We start from the raw sequence: 23,704 nt of genomic DNA, 5'->3' as shown, positions 1-23,704 counted from the left end.
AAATGAAAAATAGAATACAAAAAACAAAACTGGTTATTTGAGTTTAATTTTAAAGAGCAAAATATTAAATGAAAATGTAAAGCAGTCTATTCTTGTATCATGCCGACAACGCGTTAGCAGCTTTTTCAGTTTAGTTTGATTTTGTTTTTATATTTAAAAACTTAAAATGACTGGCAAAGAGAAACACAAAACTGGCCCTTATTTTCATTTTCTGATGCACTGTACTCGTCTGCTCGCCTCCCCACGACGTTATTGGCCATAAAAAATCGGGGTGGGTTTAAAAAAACAACAACAACAACAATGCTTTATGGCCATGGACCCATCTGCTTCTACATTTTCATCTTTAACCAAGTCAGGACATGTTGGTACTGCCTCCCCCTCCCACCTGCCTGTCTCTAGAAGAGACTGCTGGAGAGACTGCACCGGAACAAGGCTGCAGGTCCAGATGGTGTCAGCCACAGAGTCCGGAAGGCCTGTGCAGAGCAGCTCTGTGGGGTTCTGGAGCACCTCTTTAACTTTAACCAAACCCAGAAGGATCCGGTTTTGTGGACACCCTGCCTTGTAACTGTACCATCAGTCCTCAATGACTACAGACCTGTTGCTATCACATCCCACATTATGGGATACTGGAGTGGATAGACCCGTGTTGGCCCACCTGGGTAAGCAAACAAGCCCATATCAGGACCCCTGCAGTTTACTCATTTGCCGTGGAGTTAAGGCTGAAGATGCCATACACCTGCTTCAACAAATCCACTGTTATCTGGACAATGCAGGCAGCACTGGGAGAGTCAAACTGCTTCACTTGTCACATCAACACTTTTCTTTGAGTTTGGTCTAATCTGTAGATAACAGCTGTGAATATATCAGCTCTGGTTTCTCAGTCCCACTTCTCATGTCAGCTCATGGTCAACTATTGCAACTTTTACACTACTCATGCAAACTAAAAGATTACACGATTCTCATGGCACAAGATGGCCTCCCAGTCACAATATATGCTGGTCGCAGAATTAGGTGCCTGCTAGAATGGTAACAAAATGCTTCATTTTTTGGTTCTCTGAGGCGGAAATTTTCTATTTTTAGTGTCGCAAAAACCATAATCAACAACAAAAACAACAAACTCACTGACATGTACCCCGACAGTTTTTGGCCACTAAAACAAAAAATGGGTCGCAATTGAATTTCACAATAAGTATTTATATATATATATATTTTGCAATTTATATTATGTTATATTTTACACATATATAATAAAAAATGTTTAATCTCTAGTTTCTTATGAGAAAATCCAGCTATCAGAATATGCACGGATTGACAGCATTTTTAGTTTCTCTATGCGGGGACTTTCTTTGTATTATTGTATTTGAAAAATAATAAAATAAATATTTTTTTTCTCAGCCGTTTTTGATCACAAATATAAAACTGGCTGTATTTAATATAATAACGTATCTTATAACTAATAATATAATATGGTTAGAATATGGTTTCTGATGAGAACATCTAATCAACAAAACATGCACCAGTCCTTATAAGTAAAGGAAAAAAAGTTAAAACAATCAAAAAAAAAAATACCTGCAATGTAAATACAGTTTCAAGTGTATAAACGCGGTCATATTTCTGTTTGAGCTGAAACTGGAGTCTTATTCTGAAAAGTTCATCCAGTTTTACTTGCGCTACGATTACGTCAGAAATTGTTACGTAATACCCTAGATATCTGTGAAGTAAGGACACAGGATAAAGGCGGTGAAAACGTTACTTTTTAGGTGTTTTAACATAATGGTTTTATAAGTGAAAGAAAATCAGCAACGGCAGACATAGCAAACGGAAAATTTGATTTAAGTTCAAGTTTGCACTTGTAGTTTTCCAAGAATTTTTGTTTTCTCGAAGTTCTTGAAATATGCAAAACTACGCAGACGTTTTGAAGGACTTTGTAGAGAGGCATGCCACTGGCCTTACAGTCGCTGCTGTTACAGGTAAATCTATTTGATAATTACAATATTGCGTTGTTTAGGACGTCTTTTAAGCATTGGCATTTTCGGGAACATTTTAAAAACAGAAAGAGCAGCAGTGGGGAATGCAGACTAGGAGGTCTAATGTCAAAGTAAAAAAGTAAATTGTACTTTGAACCCACAATAACTCATGCACCTCTATTCTATCATGGCAGATTATCATGAGAATCTTATTATAGTTGTTATCAAAAAAGTGAAATATCTACTAGAATCAGTGCAGTCGAGTATATAGTTGTGGTCAATAAAGAATAATATAACATGGTCTAATTAAAATATAATAAGCCACATGGAACACCTTCTAAGATTATCATTGCTTTTGTTAACATTTCTTTCCCTCTGTCAGGAATAGGGATTCTAGGTTTGCGAAGATGGATGGCAGGAGGAGTGTGTCGGAGCAAGGCCAGGCTGGATGGCAAAACAGTCCTAATTACAGGAGCTAACACTGGCATTGGAAAGGAGACGGCCATGGATATGGCTCAGAGAGGTTAGACCTTCTTCCTGTGCAGAGGCGACACTGTTTTGGGTTTATTTATTTTAGTTAACCACACACACTAAAAAAATAATTTGAAAAATATATTATTTTTGCCAGGCTTTACATAGATAGTTAATATCTTACCTGCAATAGATAACTCTCTTGGCCTTGATTGAGCATAAATTCAGATTAGTGATACGCTCCTTTCTTTCTACTAGTGTACATTTTTCAAGCATGTGCAAAGTGACTGCTGACTGATCTAGTCAAGGTTGTTGCTTGATTTTCTCACATTGTCATTGGTGGATATTACCACAGTCTTGTTTGGTCCATTTAGATTGTTAATTTAAATTGTAGGCTCCTAAGTGTTGAGGTTAAAACCCAGCACTGAGTAAAAAAGACTAAAAAAAGCAATATACATAGGTTATGAAGTTAATATTGATTATATTAAAAGTAGTAGTTTGTTTAGGTCACTTTTGCAGGTCCAAAACCTGGTTGGATTGAATTGAATTTGTAAAGTGCCTTGAGACGACATTTGTTATGAATTGGCGCTATATAAATAAAACTCAATTAAATCAATTAGCTCGGCCCAGACTGAAGATAACAGCAAGTCCAAGAGGGGCAAGGACCAAAGCAGACTTTTGCCATCTTTTAACAACTCCAATCTGAAAAACATCATAGTAAATTATTTAAATGCTATTTTATGAATCTTTAAACCATAGTCACATCACTATTGCATAGTTATTGGCACAGAGGGCCTGTTTTCACAGGAAATGAAGGTTAGATGCGGTCCACCATCATTGAGCTTCCTGTAAAACACATACCAAGAAAATAGCATCTAACAGTCAGAGTTGCTTTCTGATATGAGTAAAGTTGCATAAAATGAAAATATGTTTACATTGTCATACTTTTCTGTTAAATAGAAAAAATGGCACTGCCTCCTTCCTCCATCTACCATGTAATTGATCATTAGCTTCTCTGTAAATGACCATCCAATGCTAATGTAAGGATGGTTTAAAGCAGGGATCTCCAACTCCAGTCCTAGAGAGCCACTGTTCTGCAACTTTGAAATGCATCCCTGCTTCAATTCAATTCATTCAAATTCAAAGATACTTTATTGATCCCCGAGGGGGAAATTAGAATTCCAGTACAACCCATCCAAACATACATCATGACACAAGACAAGGGAGACGGGTCACCGAGGCTTTGCTGCCCACTCACAGGCGCTGCCCTTGCTAGATGAGAAAAGAGGCCACATTAGGTAAGTAGAGGGGAAAAAAAATCATATTTCACACTTTATCCTTAGCAGGATACAGTTTGAGATTGCAAAAATCCTCAGCACAAAGAAGCAACAAATTTACAAAACAACATCATGCCAGGAACGGTGAAGGTGGTGTGAGGGGTGCATATGTTTATCTTGAGCATGTGTGTGTGTGTAAGTGAGTGTGTGCAAGTAAGTCCATGAAGCACTGTCACAGAGGCCATTGTCCTTGATGGTTCGTTGGAATGTTCATCAACCGGCCACAAAGTTCTGAGCAGGTTCACAGGTGTCCTCAGGGAAGGGAGGGGGCAGAGGGAGCAGAGCGTCATGTTTACATAACTTCCAGGAGAGGTTGAAGATAACCAGCCATCAAGGCCGTGCAGGGGAGCCAGGTTCAGAAAAACAATAATTATTTGGGTTAGGCTGACTCTTAATTTTCCGTCAGCCTTGAGAGTCTCGCTGGTGCTTCTCAAAGGCGAATCCAAACAGCCAAATTCCTGGTCTTTCTGCCAGATCCGAGCGAACAACTTTCTCCAAGATTTATCCCATTTCACCCCTGAGTCCAGGAACCGCAACCTGCCTGCGATCCTGTGTAAGGATCACATCCAGTCTGCGATTCAGCTCTCGTAACATCTCAGTCTGAGTGTTGATCGCTCTGAAGATCCCATCACACATGCCAGGCAGCCTCACAATTGGCAGAACAGCTGCTGACATTCTCCGAATTTCTCGATATGCCAGGTAACCGCTGACTCCAAAAAGCAGAAATCCTGATATCAAACATCCAATTATATACACATCTTCCACATCCTCGACTGACATTATCGACAAACACACAATCCTCCACTTCTGCCAGGAATCCATCGTGTATCCAGAGAAAAATGTCCCGTCCGGGCAAGTGGGCTCTCCTTCACCCTGTCTTCTCCTCGAGAAAATTTGATCAATTGCATTGAGAGACCAGCTGACCAAATCCATATTTTGGAAGAATTTGGAAGATGTGCAAAAAGAGGCTCCAAAAAAAAGACAAGACACAGAGCTGAAGCAGGGCAGATATGGGAGGGGTGCGGGAGACAGAGAAAAAGCGTCCACCTCCACCGAGAGCAGGAAAAAGCACCTAAATTAAATGCCTGAATTACCTCCTCAGCATTTCATGAAGGTCTGCAGAGGCCTGGTTATGAGTCATTTACTTGATTCAGTTTCTCAGTTTCAAGAGAGTGTAAGCAAGATGGGTTTATTGCAACTGGGATTATTTCTTAACATAAAAGTCTGTACATCTTTTAAGTGAGGAAAAAGTGTATTAGCCTTTGTTAAGCCAATTGATCAGTAGTGCACAGCAACAAGTGGGGAAGGGGCAGCCCAGCATTACTTTAGGCTCCATTCACACAAAAACCCTGGTCAGTCTTACAATTTCTCTGGCATCTCAATGAAGAGACTTTAAACCACTAACCCATACCTGAAATGTAACAAGTGTAGATTAATGACTAATAATTTCTACAACAATAGTGGCAGTGCAAGTGAATAGAAATATACAGGGGTTGGACAATGAAACTGAAACACCTGGTTTTAGACCACAATAATTTATTAGTATGGTGTAGGGCCTCCTTTTGCAGTTAATACAGCATCAATTCGTCTTGGGAATGACATATACAAGTCCTGCACAGTGGTCAGAGGGATTTTAAGCCATTCTTCTTGCAGGATAGTGGCCAGGTCACTACGTGATACTGGTGGAGGAAAACGTTTCCTGACTCGCTCCTCCAAAACACCCCAAAGTGGCTCAATAATATTTAGATCTGGTGACTGTGCAGGCCATGGGAGATGTTCAACTTCACTTTCATGTTCATCAAACCAATCTTTCACCAGTCTTGCTGTGTGTATTGGTGCTTTGTCATCCTGATACACGGCACCGCCTTCAGGATACAATGTTTGAACCATTGGATGCACATGGTCCTCAAGAATGGTTCGGTAGTCCTTGGCAGTGACGCGCCCATCTAGCACAAGTATTGGGCCAAGGGAATGCCATGATATGGCAGCCCATACCCTCACTGATCCACCCCCATGCTTCACTCTGGGCATGCAACAGTCTGGGTGGTACGCTTCTTTGGGGTTTCTCCACACCGTAACTGTCGAGGACGGACCAAAGTGCAGACAAGAGCTCGTAGCCGCATCATAGTTTATTTCTTAAAGGGTCAAAAACGTAACTAAACACTGCAGGTACCTTGGCAAAATGTAGCATAAGAACAAAGCGAAGCATAAACAAAGCATAGACGTGGTAGGGAACGGGGTAGTAACAGAAGGAACCAGCTAGGAACTAAGCACACAGAACAACTAATATATACAGAGCACATAGAAGGGAACAAAATGCAGGTAATCAAAGAAACAGGGAACAGGTGAAACAAATACAAAGGCTGAAGAAGAGTGAAAGGACTAAACAAACAACAGAAAACACAAACTAAGCAAGAGAATAAATCAGAGGAGGAAATAAAGAACTAGAATAACTATGAACTAAAGTAAACAAAGAAACTAGAGGAGAACATAGAAACAATAACCTAAGAAATAAACAAAGAGCCATAAGGAGAATCTAAATTACAAAATAAACCATCACAAGAACCCACAAAGTCCAAAATGTCACTCCATGACAATAACTCTCCCGGATGTGGGGAAAACAGTAAAGGTGGACTCATCAGAGAACAATACATGTTTCACATTGTCCACAGCCCAAGATTTGTGCTCCTTGCACCATTGAAACCGACGTTTGGCATTGGCATGAGTGACCAAAGGTTTGGCTATAGCAGCCCGGCCGTGTATATTGACCCTGTGGAGCTCCCGACGGACAGTTCTGGTGGAAACACGAGAGTTGAGGTGCACATTTAATTCTGCCGTGATTTGGGCAGCCGTGGTTTTATGTTTTTTGGATACAATCCGGGTTAGCACCCGAACATCCCTTTCAGACAGCTTCTTCTTGCATCCACAGTTAATCCTGTTGGATGTGGTTCGTCCTTCTTGGTGGTATGCTGACATTACCCTGGAGACCGTGGCTCTTGATACATCACAAAGACTTGCTGTCTTGGTCACAGATGCGCCAGCAAGACGTGCACCAACAATTTGTCCTCTTTTGAACTCTGGTATGTCACCCATAATGTTGTGTGCATTTCAATATTTTGAGCAAAACTGTGCTCTTACCCTGCTAATTGAACCTTCACACTCTGCTCTTACTGGTGCAATGTGCAATCAATGAAGACTGGCTACCAGGCTGGTCCAATTTAGCCATGAAACCTCCCACACTAAAATGACAGGTGTTTCAGTTTCATTGTCCAACCCCTGTAGATGTATGTTGTTGTAAAATACATTTTCTAATGTTTTTATGTGTTTTTGCCAAGGTGCCAGGGTGATCATGGCCTGCAGAGACATTCCCAAAGCCTACAGTGCAGCAGATGAGATTCGTCAAAAGACTGGGAACAATAACATTTTGGTAAAGAGACTGGACCTCGCTTCGCTGAAGTCTGTCAGGGACCTGACCAAGTATGTCCAGGAGAATGAGAAACGCCTGGACATCCTTATTAACAATGCAGGTGTGTGGCACTTCTTCTAGGTTTGTTTTCCCTTTGTATACAGACTCTTTAGAAAGCAGAAAAAACTGTTTTACAGGTATTTTTGTTAATATTACTGATACGTTTGTCATTATCAAGGTATCATGATGTGTCCTAAGTGGGTGACTGAAGATGGCTTTGAAATGCAGTTTGGTGTCAACCACTTGGGGCATTTTCTCCTCACAAACTCTCTTCTCGACATGCTGAAAAAGTCAGCTCCAAGTCGTGTTGTTGTTGTTGCAAGCGTTGCACACGTGACAGGTAAAATGTCTGTACTATGTACATTTGGAAAACTATTTTGTGCATATATTATTGTTAATATACCCTAAAAACTGGTGTCTTGCAGGTCGCATACACTTTGATGACATTAACCTAGATAAAAACTATGATAATTTGGTAAGCTATAGGCAAAGCAAGCTGGCAAACATTCTGTTCACCAGGGAACTGGCTGCAAGATTACAAGGTACACATACATCCCTGTTTCATGTAGCACTGCGAAAACACATTAAACATCTCTGTTTTGTTCCACATGCTGTAACTAACATTTTATATGATGGGTCCTTCTTTTCAGGCACCGGTGTGACAGTGTACAGCCTTCACCCTGGATTCATTCGCACAGAGTTAGTTCGCCATTTATTCCCCCACTGGGCTTGGTGGAAGAAGATGATAGCCTCAGTCTTGATGATGATTGTCAAAAGTCCCTGGGAAGGAGCCCAAACCAGCATCTACTGCGCAGTGGAGGAGAGTCTGACAAACGAGACCGGCCTCTACTACAGGCAAGTGGATTTAAAAATGGATTGCGATAACAGCAAGTTCCAAATATGCTGCATTTTTTTTGAAAACAGTTGTTTCTCCTTTAACACTTTTTGTTTCTGTCATTTTGCACCTTAAAAAGATCAACAACGTGCAATAAAATTCTGCTGACATGTTCTAAGATTTCTTTTCTACCTTTATTTGTTCCTCTGTACAGTGACTGTGCTCGCAAAAAGCCTGCAGCTGAAGCTCTGGATGATGCTGCTGCCAAGAGGTTGTGGGACCTTAGTGCCTCCATGGTTGGTCTTGCCTAACATGGCCTCTATGCTTCTATAACCACTTCCTTCCAGTGGTGTTGGTATCCTCGTTTACATGAGTGAACAAAGGGCTTTAATTCATTATAATGTTTTAATCACTGAAGGGTATTTTATTAATTAATATTTTTCACATGCTTATATACTGAAGCACTTTGATGCTTTTAGCACAATTATTTGCACTATTTACTTTTATCCCAATGTAGTCACACTTGTTATAAAGAAGTGCTAAGCTTTTTTTTATATAACACTTTGTACACTTCATGATTGTTTTCTTTAATTGTACCAGGGGTGTAAGAGTACATGTATTTGTCCCAAACTGTCACAATCTGATGTATGCACTCAGAAAAAAAACAAAAAACTTCAGTTACAGGCCATCACAGCTCTTGTACACAAGAGGAAGGACATGTAGGTTTCTATTGTTTAAAACTGCTGCAGAAAATGAGTGAATGGAAATGTTAGTTAAGAAGTTCAAACCAAAGCAATACAAGAAGGACTGGTAATGATGCCGGGCACACTGTAACGTTTGTAAAATCTAGGAAACTAAGTCCTTTGAAAAAGCTATACAACAATAGGTTCAAGCTTTATCTGCTTTCTGCTTGCGATTTTTACAAAGCCCTGGTTTGCATTTATGAGTTAAGTTGTTATTACTTCAAAATCTCAGGGATACTTAGGTTGTTCTCCTAAGTGTTCAGAACTTAAAGTTACAAAGTTAGTTTTACATTTGTGTGTGTGAACAAACGTATGACAAAAACAACTTCACTTGGGAGGATCTGGCACCACAAAATGTATGGTTGCCCTCCTTTTCAAGACAAAATCTGTATTGTTTGTTTCTTTAAATGACAACAAGCAACCTTAAATCTAATATGTTACCAAGAAGCAAAATTATTCTAATTAGTTTAGCATAACTGTCTAAGTAGACAAATTTTACTGTTGAAAATAGAAAATAAGACTCCCACTGACATTTCTGTCCATTTAAACAGGAGGCATTTTCTACTTCAAAACAAAGCCATAAATATTTCTCAACACTATAAAACACTGATTCTCAAACTATGTCATATAAATCTGGCACTCTGTTACAGAGACGTAATAGAATGTTGCTTTAAGGTTCTAAAGATAAGCTCCCTATACTAAAGGTAGACATTTAAAAAACATACTTTTTTATTGTACTTTTATTTAGGGCACCGAAACTAACTGATGTAATTTTGTGCTTTAGATTACACGTGCCTGTATCAAGCATCCCAGCAATTTAGGCTCCTCAAAAGGCTATAATCTACAAATTAGAAAACTGAAGAGTATAAAAAAGCAGCAAACCAAAAATCAACCAGTTAACCACACATTTGAGATGGACAGTGTCATGACCTACTGCTAAGGAGCATTTTTTAGGCTCTAAATTTAAATTGCAAGTTGCCCCCAAGAAACTTGACAAGTGGCACTTGGCATTGAGACTTTGCCACATCAGGTATACAGTGAAGACCTAACATTTTGTTTATCTGGGTTGAAGTTCTTCAGTTCTGTATTATTTATATAAAATAAAGTCAAATTAACTAATCTAATAATCTAATCTAATAATCTCAGTAAACATTTAGTCTGAGTTTTTTCACAGCTTTGAAATTAGGAATGAGTGATAAGATTGAAAAATTTTAACCCACTATTTTAGGGGATTTATTGTGAGGACTCTACAAAGCATTAGAAAACCAACCCCAAACTGAATCATTGGAAAGTTAGACTTGCACAAATAGTGTTCTAGCAAATAGACCACACATGCTATCAAAAAGGCCTTCTTACCCCACTAATTGCATTAAAAATGCACAATATTTGCACATTTTGAAACATAAACATATGATTTAGCGATGCTTCCAAAAGAAAACTGGCATTTTGCATAAAGAAAAGTTACCTTAAAACCAAGGCACCTGTAGCACTGTGATTTATGCGTACCATTACACCCCTAATTATGACTTGGATGTTCTGAATAATTACCATTTGGTTGATTGTCAATAATTTCATAAAGTAATTGTTTAAAATTGTTTTAAAAATTTAAATGCAGGGCAAAAACATATTCATATCTTTTAAAGGAAAACACAAGAGACAATTATGGCTTTAAAACCTTTATTAATGGTATTTAACAATGACAAACATGCATTAAAGACACTTTCTTTTGTTTTCATGTTCAGTTCTGTGTCAGCTTAATAAGTAAAAAAGTAAAAGTGAAGCAAGAGATTTCGTGTAAAGGAAATGGCTCTTGACCTGTACCGACAGCACTTTGAGGATTGTTGCACTTTGGAGGAGATGAGATCCTGGGAATGTAAACGCCTCCGGGGCTCAGAGTAGATAGGAAGAACAAACGCAACCAAGAGGATTAAACAGCTCACCCTCGCATGACATAATGTTGGTGATGCTATGACAAGGCTGTTCTTTTTTCTTTAATATGAAAATTACCTGTGTGATGATGCCAACTGAGCTCACAAGGTGCTAAGTGTATAATATTAAGACACTAGTAGATAGTATATATTCTCACCAATAAAGTCCAAAGAAAATTTGCATTATTGTGTAAGTTTATACATAACAAGACCAAAGGCAGAAACATTCATTTGATTTGAGCTATTATGTTTAAAATGTTGTTTTCAAGCTGAATCCTAAATTACATCATATAGTCAGTTATTTAAAAGAACAAAGATGTGTTAGGTTCAAATGTTGAATAGAAAATGAAATAAATATTTGGAAGAATTTTTAATCAGAGAACCGTCACACTTCATTTTAAAAGTAAAGATTTTTCTGACTCAAATCACAATATTTAGATTGAGCATAATTGCATATTTGAAAGTTTAAAAATGAAAATTTACAGCAAGACTATTTCACATACATTTTTATCTTTATTTATGTATTTGTATTAAATTTCACATATCAGCTTGTTAGTGTGAATGCAACAACACAGTGAAATTACTCACCTCATCATGCATTCCACTTACTGCTTATGTCATCCACAGCAAAGAGTTAGTAGGTTATGTCGGCCATATTGCATCATGTCAAGCTGTTAGATTTCTGGTTTGCAAATTTTATGTTAGAAAAACCTAATCTACCTGCTCAGGCTTACTCAAACTAACACAAGATCATTTTGAAAGTTTACCAAAAACTAATTGAGACATAAAGTGTTTCAGTGTCTACACAATGACCTAACGTTAAAAATTAGGTCAGTGAATTAGATTTTTTTTTACCTATTACCTAGCAGTTTAAAATGTTAGTATTATACAGGTCTTGAAAACGTTCTACCTATTAAAAAGCCCACAAATGGCTCCACAACCTAAGACAGCTCTCCAGAACCGAACTGAAGGGAATGTCAGGCACATGCCCTTATCAGTTCTCCGTCCAACGAATACAGAATCTATAGCTGGGCTGGAAAAGTGATAAGGAGATGTGAGTGACCACAGCACAACAGCAGCATCTGTTTACTCTCTGTCATTGTGGCACGCCTGCCACAATGGGCCTCCTGTCTTTAGGACAAAATGAGTTAAAATTGAGAGTTTTCAAGAGTGCAACCAGAGATTTTTCAAAATCCACCTTCTCTGTCCTCCGAGCCCCAGCCTCAAAAGGGGAATTTCTTCAGAGTAGATGAGAGATGGTGTGTTGCGTCCACAATTTAGCCAATGGAGACAGAAACCGTATCTACAGTCCCTCAGAACCTTGCATGAAAAATGACTGACTTAGTGCTAACCAGTCAAAGTTGGGTCCAACAGCAGCAGACCTTCTCTGTTTGCCTGCTGACAAACCTTGGAGACACACCCCATTGATGAGTTTTATTTCACCGAAACCCCGCCTGCCTCACAGACATCTCTCTGCTGTCATTGGTTCCTAGTCAGAACTCACCATACCTGCCCTCTGGCATTTGAGCACTCAAGCCAAAATGTTCTCACAGCTGTCATTCATTGGGCAGAGCTGCCAGTGGGACGCAGCAGACCAAGTTTAGTGGGTGTGTTTCCCACAGGTGTGGCTGAGAAGCACATTCCTGTATGAACATACCTGTCCACTGGTGTTCAAGCTGCTCCTAAAAAGTAAGGCTCACTGCTAACCATCTGCTCTCCTCTATCCCTCCTCCTGGGGTCTGCACAGAGGGAGGAGGAAATTACTCCCATTTCAACTGCAAAAATAAGTACTTTCTCCCCATGCTGTTTGGCCTTTAGTTCCCTCTCAGTACCTTTTTATTGTCACGCAATACAAGCATGTTGGTTGTTGGCAAGAAAAAAAGAAACCATACAAGAGCTGCTGTCTCATGGTAAAAACAAAGTTTTCCTTGTGCCTAGAAAGTTGCTTAGGAGTTGATAAGAACTTTGATTCCCTTTTACAGGTGTAGCAATATGGTGAGTACAGGGAGCTTAAGGGTTGACTGTTGAATCTGAGCATACACCCTGACATGTGACATGTGGCATCAGTTAGCACAGGTGCAGGCAGTGGCATGTACCCCCCCCCCCCCACCCCCGCATGCTTTCCTGTCTTGGGAGCTCATAAAGCCTTACAGAGAATGTGTATGAAGTGGAGATCTGTGTTGTCTGTCCCTTTGGTATGCAGGCATCTTCCCTAATTTGGCTGACTTTTATTCTCCCTTACTCGCTCCACCTTATCACTCCTCCATGTCTGAGTTTGTCTCTTTTTATTACCGAGTACAGATGTGAACAGTGTATGCCTCAGGCAGGTGTGGGAATGCAGGTCTGCTGCCTTCGTTGAATCTAAAAAGGAACAGAGAGTATAAACCCAATGCCGTGACTACCTCTGAACGAGTCTGTGCCTGTGCTGAGCTGAGTCAGATCAACCACAGTAACGAAGGTGCTCTCGGTCCACAGCCATTTACTCAGGACAGCTGTAGCTTTCATTATTTCTTATAAGTCACACATGAAAAGTACTTTCCAGGCTGTAAATGAGTATTTGATCCCTTACAACTTTTTTCCTTTTTTTTTGTCACACTCAGTTTTTGAAGTTCCCCTCTGATTGACTGAGCATGCTTTCCTGACTTCTCTTTTCGTGAAAATGCATTGGTGCATTAAGCTGCGATCTGACTCCGTAAGAATTAACCAGTATACCCATCAAGAGAGTATTGGTCACTGTGTCATATTCCGATGCAATATATACAGGTCCTTCTCAAAATATTAGCATATTGTGATAAAGTTCATTATTTTCCATAATGTCATGATGAAAATTTAACATTCATATATTTTAGATTCATTGCACACTAACTGAAATATTTCAGGTCTTTTATTGTCTTAATACGGATGATTTTGGCATACAGCTCATGAAAACCCAAAATTCCTATCCCACAAAATTAGCATATTTCATCCGACCAATAAAAGAAAAGTGTTTTTAATACAAAAAAAGTCAACCTTCAAATAATCATGTACAGTTATGCACTCAATACTTGGTCGGGAATCCTTTTGCAGAAATGACTGCTTCAATGCGGCGTGGCATGGAGGCAATCAGCCTGTGGCACTGCTGAGGTCTTATGGAGGCCCAGGATGCTTCGATAGCGGCCTTTAGCTCATCCAGAGTGTTGGGTCTTGAGTCTCTCAACGTTCTCTTCACAATATCCCACAGATTCTCTATGGGGTTCAGGTCAGGAGAGTTGGCAGGCCAATTGAGCACAGTGATACCATGGTCAGTAAACCATTTACCAGTGGTTTTGGCACTGTGAGCAGGTGCCAGGTCGTGCTGAAAAATGAAATCTTCATCTCCATAAAGCTTTTCAGCAGATGGAAGCATGAAGTGCTCCAAAATCTCCTGATAGCTAGCTGCATTGACCCTGCCCTTGATAAAACACAGTGGACCAACACCAGCAGCTGACACGGCACCCCAGACCATCACTGACTGTGGGTACTTGACACTGGACTTCTGGCATTTTGGCATTTCCTTCTCCCCAGTCTTCCTCCAGACTCTGGCACCTTGATTTCCGAATGACATGCAGAATTTGCTTTCATCCGAAAAAAGTACTTTGGACCACTGAGGAACAGTCCAGTGCTGCTTCTCTGTAGCCCAGGTCAGGCGCTTCTGCTGCTGTTTCTGGTTCAAAAGTGGCTTGACCTGGGGAATGCGGCACCTGTAGCCCATTTCCTGCACACGCCTGTGCACGGTGGCTCTGGATGTTTCTACTCCAGACTCAGTCCACTGCTTCCGCAGGTCCCCCAATGTCTGGAATCGGCCCTTCTCCACAATCTTCTTCAGGGTCTGGTCACCTCTTCTCGTTGTGCAGGGTTTTCTGCCACACTTTTTCCTTCCCACAGACTTCCCACTGAGGTGCCTTGATACAGCACTCTGGGAACAGCCTATTTGTTCAGAAATTTCTTTCTGTGTCTTACCCTCTTGCTTGAGGGTGTCAATAGTGGCCTTCTGGACAGCAGTCAGGTCGGCAGTCTTACCCATGATTGGGGTTTTGAGTGATGAACCAGGCTGGGAGTTTTAAAGGCCTCAGGAATCTTTTGCAGGTGTTTAGAGTTAACTCGTTGATTCAGATGATTAGGTTCATAGCTCGTTTAGAGACCCTTTTAATGATATGCTAATTTTGTGAGATTGGAATTTTGGGTTTTCATGAGCTGTATGCCAAAATCATCCGTATTAAGACAATAAAAGACCTGAAATATTTCAGTTAGTGTGCAATGAATCTAAAATATATTAATGTTAAATTTTCATCATGACATTATGAAAAATAATGAACTTCATCACAATATGCTAATATTTTGAGAAGGACCTGTATATTGCATACTTTGCTGCATTCATCAAATTTTCTGTGAGGTCTTTGCAAAATTTTTGTTTTGTTTTTTCCACACACCTTAGTGGACTGCGCCATTGAGCAACTTTCTGTAATAGGATCACCCAGTTCCGATTTCAAAAATGAGGAACCAGAAGACAACCAGCAACCTGGCCCTGATCGGAGACCTGCCAGTCTGCTGGGAAAGATGCAGTAGGAGCAGAAAAGCCTAATGTCCCTCAGGCAGACCGAGAGACAGTAGTGAACACAAATGTACAAGGGTTGGACAATGAAACTGAAACACCTGTCATTTTAGTGTGGGAGGTTTCATGGCTAAATTGGACCAGCCTGGTAGCCAGTCTTCATTGATTGCACATTGCACCAGTAAGAGCACAGTGTGAAGGTTCAATTAGCAGGGTAAGAGCACAGTTTTGCTCAAAATAATGAAATGCACACAACATTATGGGTGACATACCAGAGTTCAAAAGAGGACAAATTGTTGGTGCACGTCTTGCTGGCGCATCTGTGACCAAGACAGCAAGTCTTTGTGATGTATCAAGAGTCACGGTATCCAGGGTAATGTCAGCATACCACCAAGAAGGACGAACCACATCCAACAAGATTAACTGTGGACGCAAGAGGAAGCTGTCTGAAAGGGATGTTCGGGTGCTAACCCGGATTGTATCCAAAAAACATAAAACCACGGCTGCCCAAATCACGGCAGAATTAAATGTGCACCTCAACTCTCCTGTTTCCAACAGAACTGTCCATCGGGAGAGTGAAGCATGGGGGTGGATCAGTGATGGTTTGGGCTGCCATATCATGACATTCCCTTGGCCCAATACTTGTGCTAGATGGGCGCGTCACTGCCAAGGACTACCGAACCATTCTTGAGGACCATGTGCATCCAATGGTTCAAACATTGTATCCTGAAGGCGGTGTCGTGTATCAGGATGACAATGCACCAATACATACAGCAAGACTGGTGAAAGATTGGTTTGATGAACATGAAAGTGAAGTTGAACATCTCCCATGGCCTGCACAGTCACCAGATCTAAATATTATTGAGCCACTTTGGGGTGTTTTGGAGGAGCGAGTCAGGAAACGTTTTCCTCCACCAGTATCATGTAGTGACCTGGCCACTATCCTGCAAGAAGAATGGCTTAAAATCCCTCTGACCACTGTGCAGGACTTGTATATGTCATTCCCAAGACGAATTGACGCTGTATTGGCCGCAAAAGAAGGTCCTACACCATACTAATAAATTATTGTGGTCTAAAACCAGGTGTTTCAGTTTCATTGTCCAACCCCTGTAGTTTGGTTTTGAGAAAATCAACAGACTTGTCTGACCCTGTAAGGTGATTCACAGATGCTGAGCTCATCTTTCCTTTTATTTCCCCCAGTTCTACTCTATGTTGCCCTCTGCTAGACTGGCAAGCTGTGCAGGATGTAACTGCGATTTCACCCAAAGTCACTGGCAATATCCTCCAGCTCCACCTCAACCCTGCAAAGATAAGCAAATACTGACGATTAATGAATAAATGAATGGCCCTTTAGTAATCTTTGAGTAAGCCTGAGCATTTTCCTATCCTGAAAACTTTATATAGAAAAATCATTTAAGTTAGGAATTCAACCCAAGAACTGATTGTGAAATCATGAGGCTGATTGATTTTGGTAGTTTGCGAGACTGATTAATTTCTAACTTTGTTATTTTCTAGTTTAGCTTCCTCACTCTTTGTTCTGTAGAAATTAAATTAGTTGAAATCACATTAATTGTGCTGAACAAATGAAACCAAACACATCACTATTGTCAGCATATAGGGGATATTGGCAGTAGAAAATTAAAGTTTGCTGATATGCAAAATAAATAATAATGGACTCAGAACTGGTCTGTGGGGAACACCTTTGGTTACATTAAGATAACTGTTTTGATGTGCTCCGTTTTCTTGGTAAGTTGTTATTTAAACTGCAGAGCAGCACATTCTTAAGGCCTGATATTGATAAGTGTCTGCTTTTTTTTTCACACAATCTGTGCCAAAAGCCATTTAAAGGTTATTCAAAAGGGTTGAGCCATGCCGCCTGTTATCTAGAGCCTGAATAAAATTCTTTATTACTGTTAAGGTTGATGTAGTTGTACTGTGCCCTGTCCTAAAAGCAATACGACATTTCAATGATAAGTTGCGAAAGGTCTAATACTCATTTGTGGGCTTATTCTATTACAAAAACCCTTATAGCAAAGGCAAGCCTTTACAATTTGAGCCTGTAGTCAAGTCTGCAGGGTCATCTGGTTAAATAAAGGCAGAACAAAAGATTTACATACACAAGTATTTCTCAATATCTAGAGAAAAGTTTAAAAGATGTTAGAGGTGAGCCTTAAACTAGGCTTTCAACTGGCTCCAAGTTTTCTGGGCAAGCAAATTTTGTTGTGTATTTTTAAAATAATTAAAACTGAAGCAGCATGTCACAGAAAAATCATCAAGAATTAGTCTTTATCATATTTAATAAAGAAATGTGTAAACATGAAGCAATACAATTATCTTTAAAGCAACTAAACATCTGAGACACTAAGAAATGTCATTTGTTTTTACAATGCAAAAGATAAAGGTTCTGTTACTATGTATGCTTCATATATTTGTTGCATCATTGCCTAAATAGTTGATTTATTTTTTAGGCTACAGCCCAGAACCAATCAAATGTAAGCCATGAAGTGTTATATTTTGAAAACAAAGTTCAGCAATCAGGCCCTCAGAGCTGGACGTTAGAGCTAAATTATGTCATGTAACTTTAAGCTTCTGACAAGATCATCAACATGTTTTTCATTTCATATTTGATATATTGTCTTTTTGTATCAGTTTATTATAGGAAAGACTTTCAAATAATTGTTTTGTTTTGACTTTTATTTGGAGCTTATTTTTTACTGTACTATATCCTTCCTATTTATTTATTTTATTTTATTTATTTAGAATCAGGTTTGACTGAGTTTAATTATAACCTAAATTATTTTAGGTCACATAATTTGTAATTACAATCCATTAACAGAGCCCACTCCCAAAAACCTGTTTGCAAAAAATATTTATTTATTCATTTATTTCTGGACCCCCACAATCAAACAATCAAAGCACATTGGATCTGTTTTGATTATTATTTTGGTAACTAAACTTTTTCAGTAGTTGTAACTTAATGAAATTGCCTCAGATGTGTGACTATGGTGGATCTGGTTATATTCCTCGAATAATTTCCAATTAGTTGGGAAACAAAATGGGCCTGATAAAATCAGCATCAGGAGTGTCTACAGGAAATTTAAGGCCAGGGTTGGGCAGAGATTTAACGGAAGACCCTGAGGATATAGTCTGCCAGGGACAATAACACCACTGTTGAGTGAGCATGTACACAACAGAGGAGGTGTTAAGTCAGCTGTCTGCCTGGTTTAGCACACGCTGCGGTGCCCTGGACACTTTGACACGCAGCTCCCATGATTGTCCACATTCATAGACGTAAAGAGGCGTTCTTACATTTTTGTAATACAGCTTGAAAACTACAAAGTGAAAGGCTTAACTTATCATATTAAAAGTAAGACAGACTAAAGACAGAAAGCCTAAAACACAAAAGAGTTCAAAATGGGCAAAAATCAAAGGTAAATATTATTTAATTGACTTTTTTGGAACTTAACTTCCCTGCTATTTGAAATCTAAGTGTTTAGTCATAAAACTGAATATGTAAATTATTTTATAGTGGGCTAGGTAATCAAAGTGTTAATACAGTGTAGAATATTTAAAATGTTATGGGGGGGTTTGTGCTTATAAAATTAAACCATTTCAATTTTAATTTGTTACCCCAGCTGGTTTTTCAAATGTATAAAACCTTAAGTATTTCTTCAGCAGTATTCTTCCACTAAGTGAAGTGAATCCCTTTTTCTGCATGGCTTGACACTCTGCCGTTGATACTTTGTGACGTCTTATCATACAATAGGGTGTGGAGAGCCTGAATCCATCTCTGCTGGCATTGTTGTCAATTATTTAGTTGAGTTCCTCTCATCAGTGTGAAAGTCTGGAGCAAAGCAAACAGCCATCGGCTCCTCTTTTTCTAGATCCGGGATTACGTGGGAACATCGGACACTAGAGCTACTCATGTGGACCAGAGGAGATCTGCTAAAACATCTTCCTTTACTAGGATTAGTACGGACTAATCGGACACATTCCTCGCCCCTCTGCTCCGAGGTTCCCACTAGTCAGCACCACGTTGTGCATTCTTCACCTATGTATGAATAACTCATAAATGTAAAATATATTATTCAAAAAATACTATATATATATATATATATATATATAGGGCCAAAATATTTTGGCCCTTGAGACAAAGTAAAACATTGCTTGTATGTTGAGATACATTATCCAGAAAAATGTGAAAGAATAGCAAAAGTCAATATTTTACGAAAGGATTGACAGCACCAGCGACTTTTTATCCCTAATATAATTTTCCTCCATGCTAATGTTTTGTCAATATCAGAGCGAAAAATGTTATACATGGTTCACATGCAATGTTTGTTGTAGCCTGGCAGTGAGGGAGAACATAACCCCCGAAGCTTCAAATCTTCCCCTGGATGGTCTCCAGTGGAATGTCTTCACATACTTCCTTCAGCTGTGTGGAAGTTTTTCTCTTCTGTGAATATTGCTGTGGCACACTGTCTTGATCCTGGAATTTCATTTGCTATCAAACTGTTCTGTAAACCTTGTGTGGGAAGGGATGGCTCAAGTTAATTTATTTAATTGCTGCTGCTTCTTGGAGGAGCACATTGTGCAACCTGATGAATCAGGCCTGGTTTAGTGTCAACACAACTTGTCATACCAAGAATACATAGACTTCCAGTTATTTACACTGTGCATTGTGCATACTGGTTCTCAATTGTGCATAACTTTGGTATGGGAACTCTAAACGTCTGCTGTGAGAATTATATTTCAGGTACTGTTTTTACAACTAAGTTACATTAGGAGCTGAAGTGAAGCACAGCATTTCACATTTTACTACTAATTTGGATTTAAACAAAATTATCTGCCTATAGTACTTTGCAAAAGTAATCATGCCTCTTGAACTTTTGCACAATTTGTCACAGACTTTTACAGACATGAACTTCATGTATTTTATAAATAATTTATACAATAGGCCAGGTATGCATCACAGTAAAGTCAAATTTGACGATACATGGTTTTTACATCTGTTACAAATAAAGATCAAGGTATTGCGTGCATATCAGCCCTCCAGCAGTCTCTAACAGTTTTTCTTTCAGTATTGCCTTTTACTTGACTCTGTTCATCTTGCTATAAACCCTGTTAGCTTCCCTGTTGCTGCAGAAGAAAAAGCATCCCCACAGCATGAGGCTGCCACCACCATGTGTCATCACTGGGATCACTCAGGGTCATGTGCATTGCTAGTTGTACTCTCATTTTACTCTCATCTGACCCAAGCACATTCTGTGTACCTTACATGGCTTGTGCTAATCTTTAAATTGGACATTGTTGTTTTTTCAGCAATATCTTTCTTTTTTTTTGTTGTTGCTACTCTTCCATAGCTGTGGAGCTGTGCAGTTCCTACAGTTACAAAAGCCCTCCTGGCTGCTTCTCTGATTTGTGCTGTCCTTGCTCAGCCTGTCAGTTTAGACAGATGGCCATGTGATGGTAGGTTGGCTGTTATGCCACAATTTTAGAATTTTCAGATCATGGATCGAGCAATGTTCTGTAAGATGTTCAAAGCATAGGATATTGCTTTATAACCTAACCCAGCTTTAAAGTTCTCCAAAATTTCATCAGAGATAAAGTTGTGAAGATGTTTTTCTGGTGGCCACCGTGGTCTTCGTGATGCTATTTGTTCGCTAATGTTTTTAGTACCACATAATCATTTTCTACAGTGTGTTTTCAGTGTTTGCACTGCTGACAAAACAACAATTATTACTAGGAATCAAAAAAGGTTCAGGCATCTAAAATCATCATCGACATGTTAGTACATGTCAGTGTCTGAGAATGTAAACTGCCAGACACATGCAGAAAATAAACATTGATTTTTCATGTACCTGTGCATAAGAAGATTCTTGACATTGATCTCTACTGTTTTCTGCAACAAACAGACAGTGCTTAAAGGCAAATGTACAAGTTCTCCAGCATACAGATACAGAACCCTGACATTTATATGCAAGCAGTTGGCATGATGTTTGTTTTGCCATTTTGATCTTGCTGAAACTTAAAGGCAAACATTTCACATAGTTGAAGTGTGTGTTGAAAGACTTTGACCAAATTGCACTTTTTGAAAGGTGAACCTGAAGTTCACACTACATTCTATGACACTCCCGAAAGCTTGCAATATGTCAAAGGTAGTACAGTATAAACAGTTTCCGTACCTAAGCGACTTTTATGATTTAATTGTATGCAACTTATTTTGTTTTGTATACTGTACACCTGTGTGCCTCTTGGTCAGGTCTTCCTTGAAAAATACATTTTATCTCAAGGAACTTTCTGGTAAAATAAAGGTTAAACTATAGCTTAAACAGCTGATAATTTACATGTAAACTGAAAACATTGACCTTTTTGTCACACTTTTAACACTAAGCTAATATCATATCATATGGTATGATGATCAGGAAAATATCTCATAGTAAAATTAACAAAGATAACTTTAAAATTCTAGAAAATTAAAGTTTGCTGATATGCAAAATAAATAATAATGGACTCAAAACTGGTCCGTGGGGAACACCTTTGGTTACATTAAGATAACTGTTTTGATGTGCTCAGTTTACTTGGTAAGTTGTTATTTAAACTGCAGAGCAGCACATTCTTAAGGCCTGATATTGATAAGTGTCTGCTTTTTTTTTCACACAATCTGTGCCAAAAGCCATTTAAAGGTTATTCAAAAGGGTTGAGCCCTTTAAAGATAACTTTAAAAATAGAAATGTTAAAGTAACCATGTTGTTTCATCTATATAAGAACATCAGATATAGTTGTTTTTCTGTGAGGTATTCTCTATACACTGTAGTTTTAGAAGTGTTCATTTAGTGGTGAAACATTGGTGCATAACAGAATAATGAAGGAGGAAGAAGAAACTCAAACCTCTAAATCATAAAAACATGTCTTAAATCATACCAATAAAACTTCAAACCACATAAGAAATATAGCCATAAAGTAAAAAATAAACAAGAATCAAAAAGGTTCTTTTCTTGCGTTAAGTCTGTTATAAGAACACCATGGAAGTTCAAACTTTCTAAAACAGATGTTGTCATGTTACAACCAAAAACTTCCATGTATGATATTCAGAGTTTAAATGATATACCAAAACAAAGTAGTATGTAATTTTAAGGTGGAAAGAAAGGATGCATGGTTTTCTATTTCTTGTTTTGTTCACAAAGAAAGATCTGAACTATTTTACTCTGATACTCCTACATAAACTCCAGTGCAACCAATTACCTTCAGAGGTTACCTAATTAGTAAAATACAGTTATAATACAGTTCCACTGTGTGTTATTTAACCTAATTATTAATAAAGATGGAATTAAAGAGATAACAGTGGGATTTTGAAAGATGTTTCTATATCAAGGTATTTTGCATTGAGGTTTAGATACTACTGTGTGACTCTGATGAAAGAATCCAGTGACGGACACAGTCGGAAAACACCTGAACCCCCATAAATGGAAGTCAAAGGCTCACAATCAGCAGAGGGCCGGAAAAAGTGAAAATATCGGCTTCTTCCACCACCTTCTTTCACATTCAGAAAAACTCAAAGGGGATCATTTTCAAGAAATGAGAAAAGCTATAAAAAACTATTTACCATCATAACTACCATAATTGCCCTGCGATGGACTGGCGACCTGTCCAGGGTGTACCCCGCCTCTCGCCCATAGACTGCTGGAGATAGGCACCCCGCGACCCACTATGGAATAAGCGGTAGAAAATGACTGACTGACTGACTGACTACCATAATTCTGGTATAAATGGTGAAAAATAACTAGTTTTAATTGAATATCAAGTACAGTTGTCTTCTGGACAGCTGGCCAGTACCTACATATAAACTGCTGGCTTTCAACGACATGAAGGACAACATAAAATAAAAAAAACTGTCAGACTAGACCTGAGCTGCAATTAAACAAGCAGCAACACAAATAAACAGCTTTTTTACCTGATCTGAGATGATACCCTGGAGGATTAGTGAGGATATGTAAATGTTTCATATGAGACTAGGTTAAATAAAACATAATCGTTTAAAGCCAATTGAAAGTTTCATTTTTTCTTTTTTGTGATTCATTGATAATATCCATGGATCTCAGAAGCACAAATTAATTCACGCTTTAAGCATACTTGACTACTTGTGGAATATGTGGCTGCCATAATTAAAAATTAAACTTGCAGCCACTTAACACGTAATGTTTGTGACAGGGTAAGACACCAGAGGCCAGTCTTTAATGTTATTTACATACTGAACACTTACATAACTGTCTAGACTAGATGAGTTGGCTGAATAAACTGTCTGCTGCATTGAAACAGAAGAAGAGAAAGAACTATCACCTACAGTCCCTTGAAAAAAAAAATAACACCCCTTTATTTTTCACACT

The 23,704-nt window shown here is 38.9% G+C and overlaps 1 protein-coding gene across 2 annotated transcripts; it reads left to right on the top strand.

Annotated features, from left to right (window-relative positions):
- The first annotated feature begins 1,702 nt into the window (after positions 1 to 1,702).
- Positions 1,703 to 20,364, top strand: si:ch211-107o10.3 (uncharacterized protein LOC407663 homolog). 2 transcript variants are annotated; one of them, XM_047362908.1, is made up of 8 exons: positions 1,703 to 1,970; positions 2,350 to 2,490; positions 7,111 to 7,302; positions 7,420 to 7,581; positions 7,667 to 7,783; positions 7,892 to 8,096; positions 8,291 to 8,431; positions 18,993 to 20,364. In XM_047362908.1, the coding sequence occupies exons 1-7, from the start codon at positions 1,895 to 1,897 to the stop codon at positions 8,385 to 8,387; spliced, it is 990 nt and encodes a 329-aa protein (XP_047218864.1). In that variant the 5' UTR covers positions 1,703 to 1,894; the 3' UTR covers positions 8,388 to 8,431; positions 18,993 to 20,364. The 2 variants fall into 2 exon arrangements, with proteins under 2 accessions (XP_047218864.1, XP_047218863.1); XM_047362907.1 differs by lacking the exon at positions 18,993 to 20,364 and having other exon boundaries at positions 8,291 to 10,928.
- Positions 20,365 to 23,704: the final 3,340 nt, after the last annotated feature.

The sequence above is a fragment of the Girardinichthys multiradiatus genome, chromosome 4 (assembly GCF_021462225.1).
Source record: "Girardinichthys multiradiatus isolate DD_20200921_A chromosome 4, DD_fGirMul_XY1, whole genome shotgun sequence".
NCBI lineage: Eukaryota > Metazoa > Chordata > Actinopteri > Cyprinodontiformes > Goodeidae > Girardinichthys > Girardinichthys multiradiatus.
Note: the sequence above shows the minus strand (reverse complement) of the source record. Positions and strands in the feature narration are given on the sequence as shown.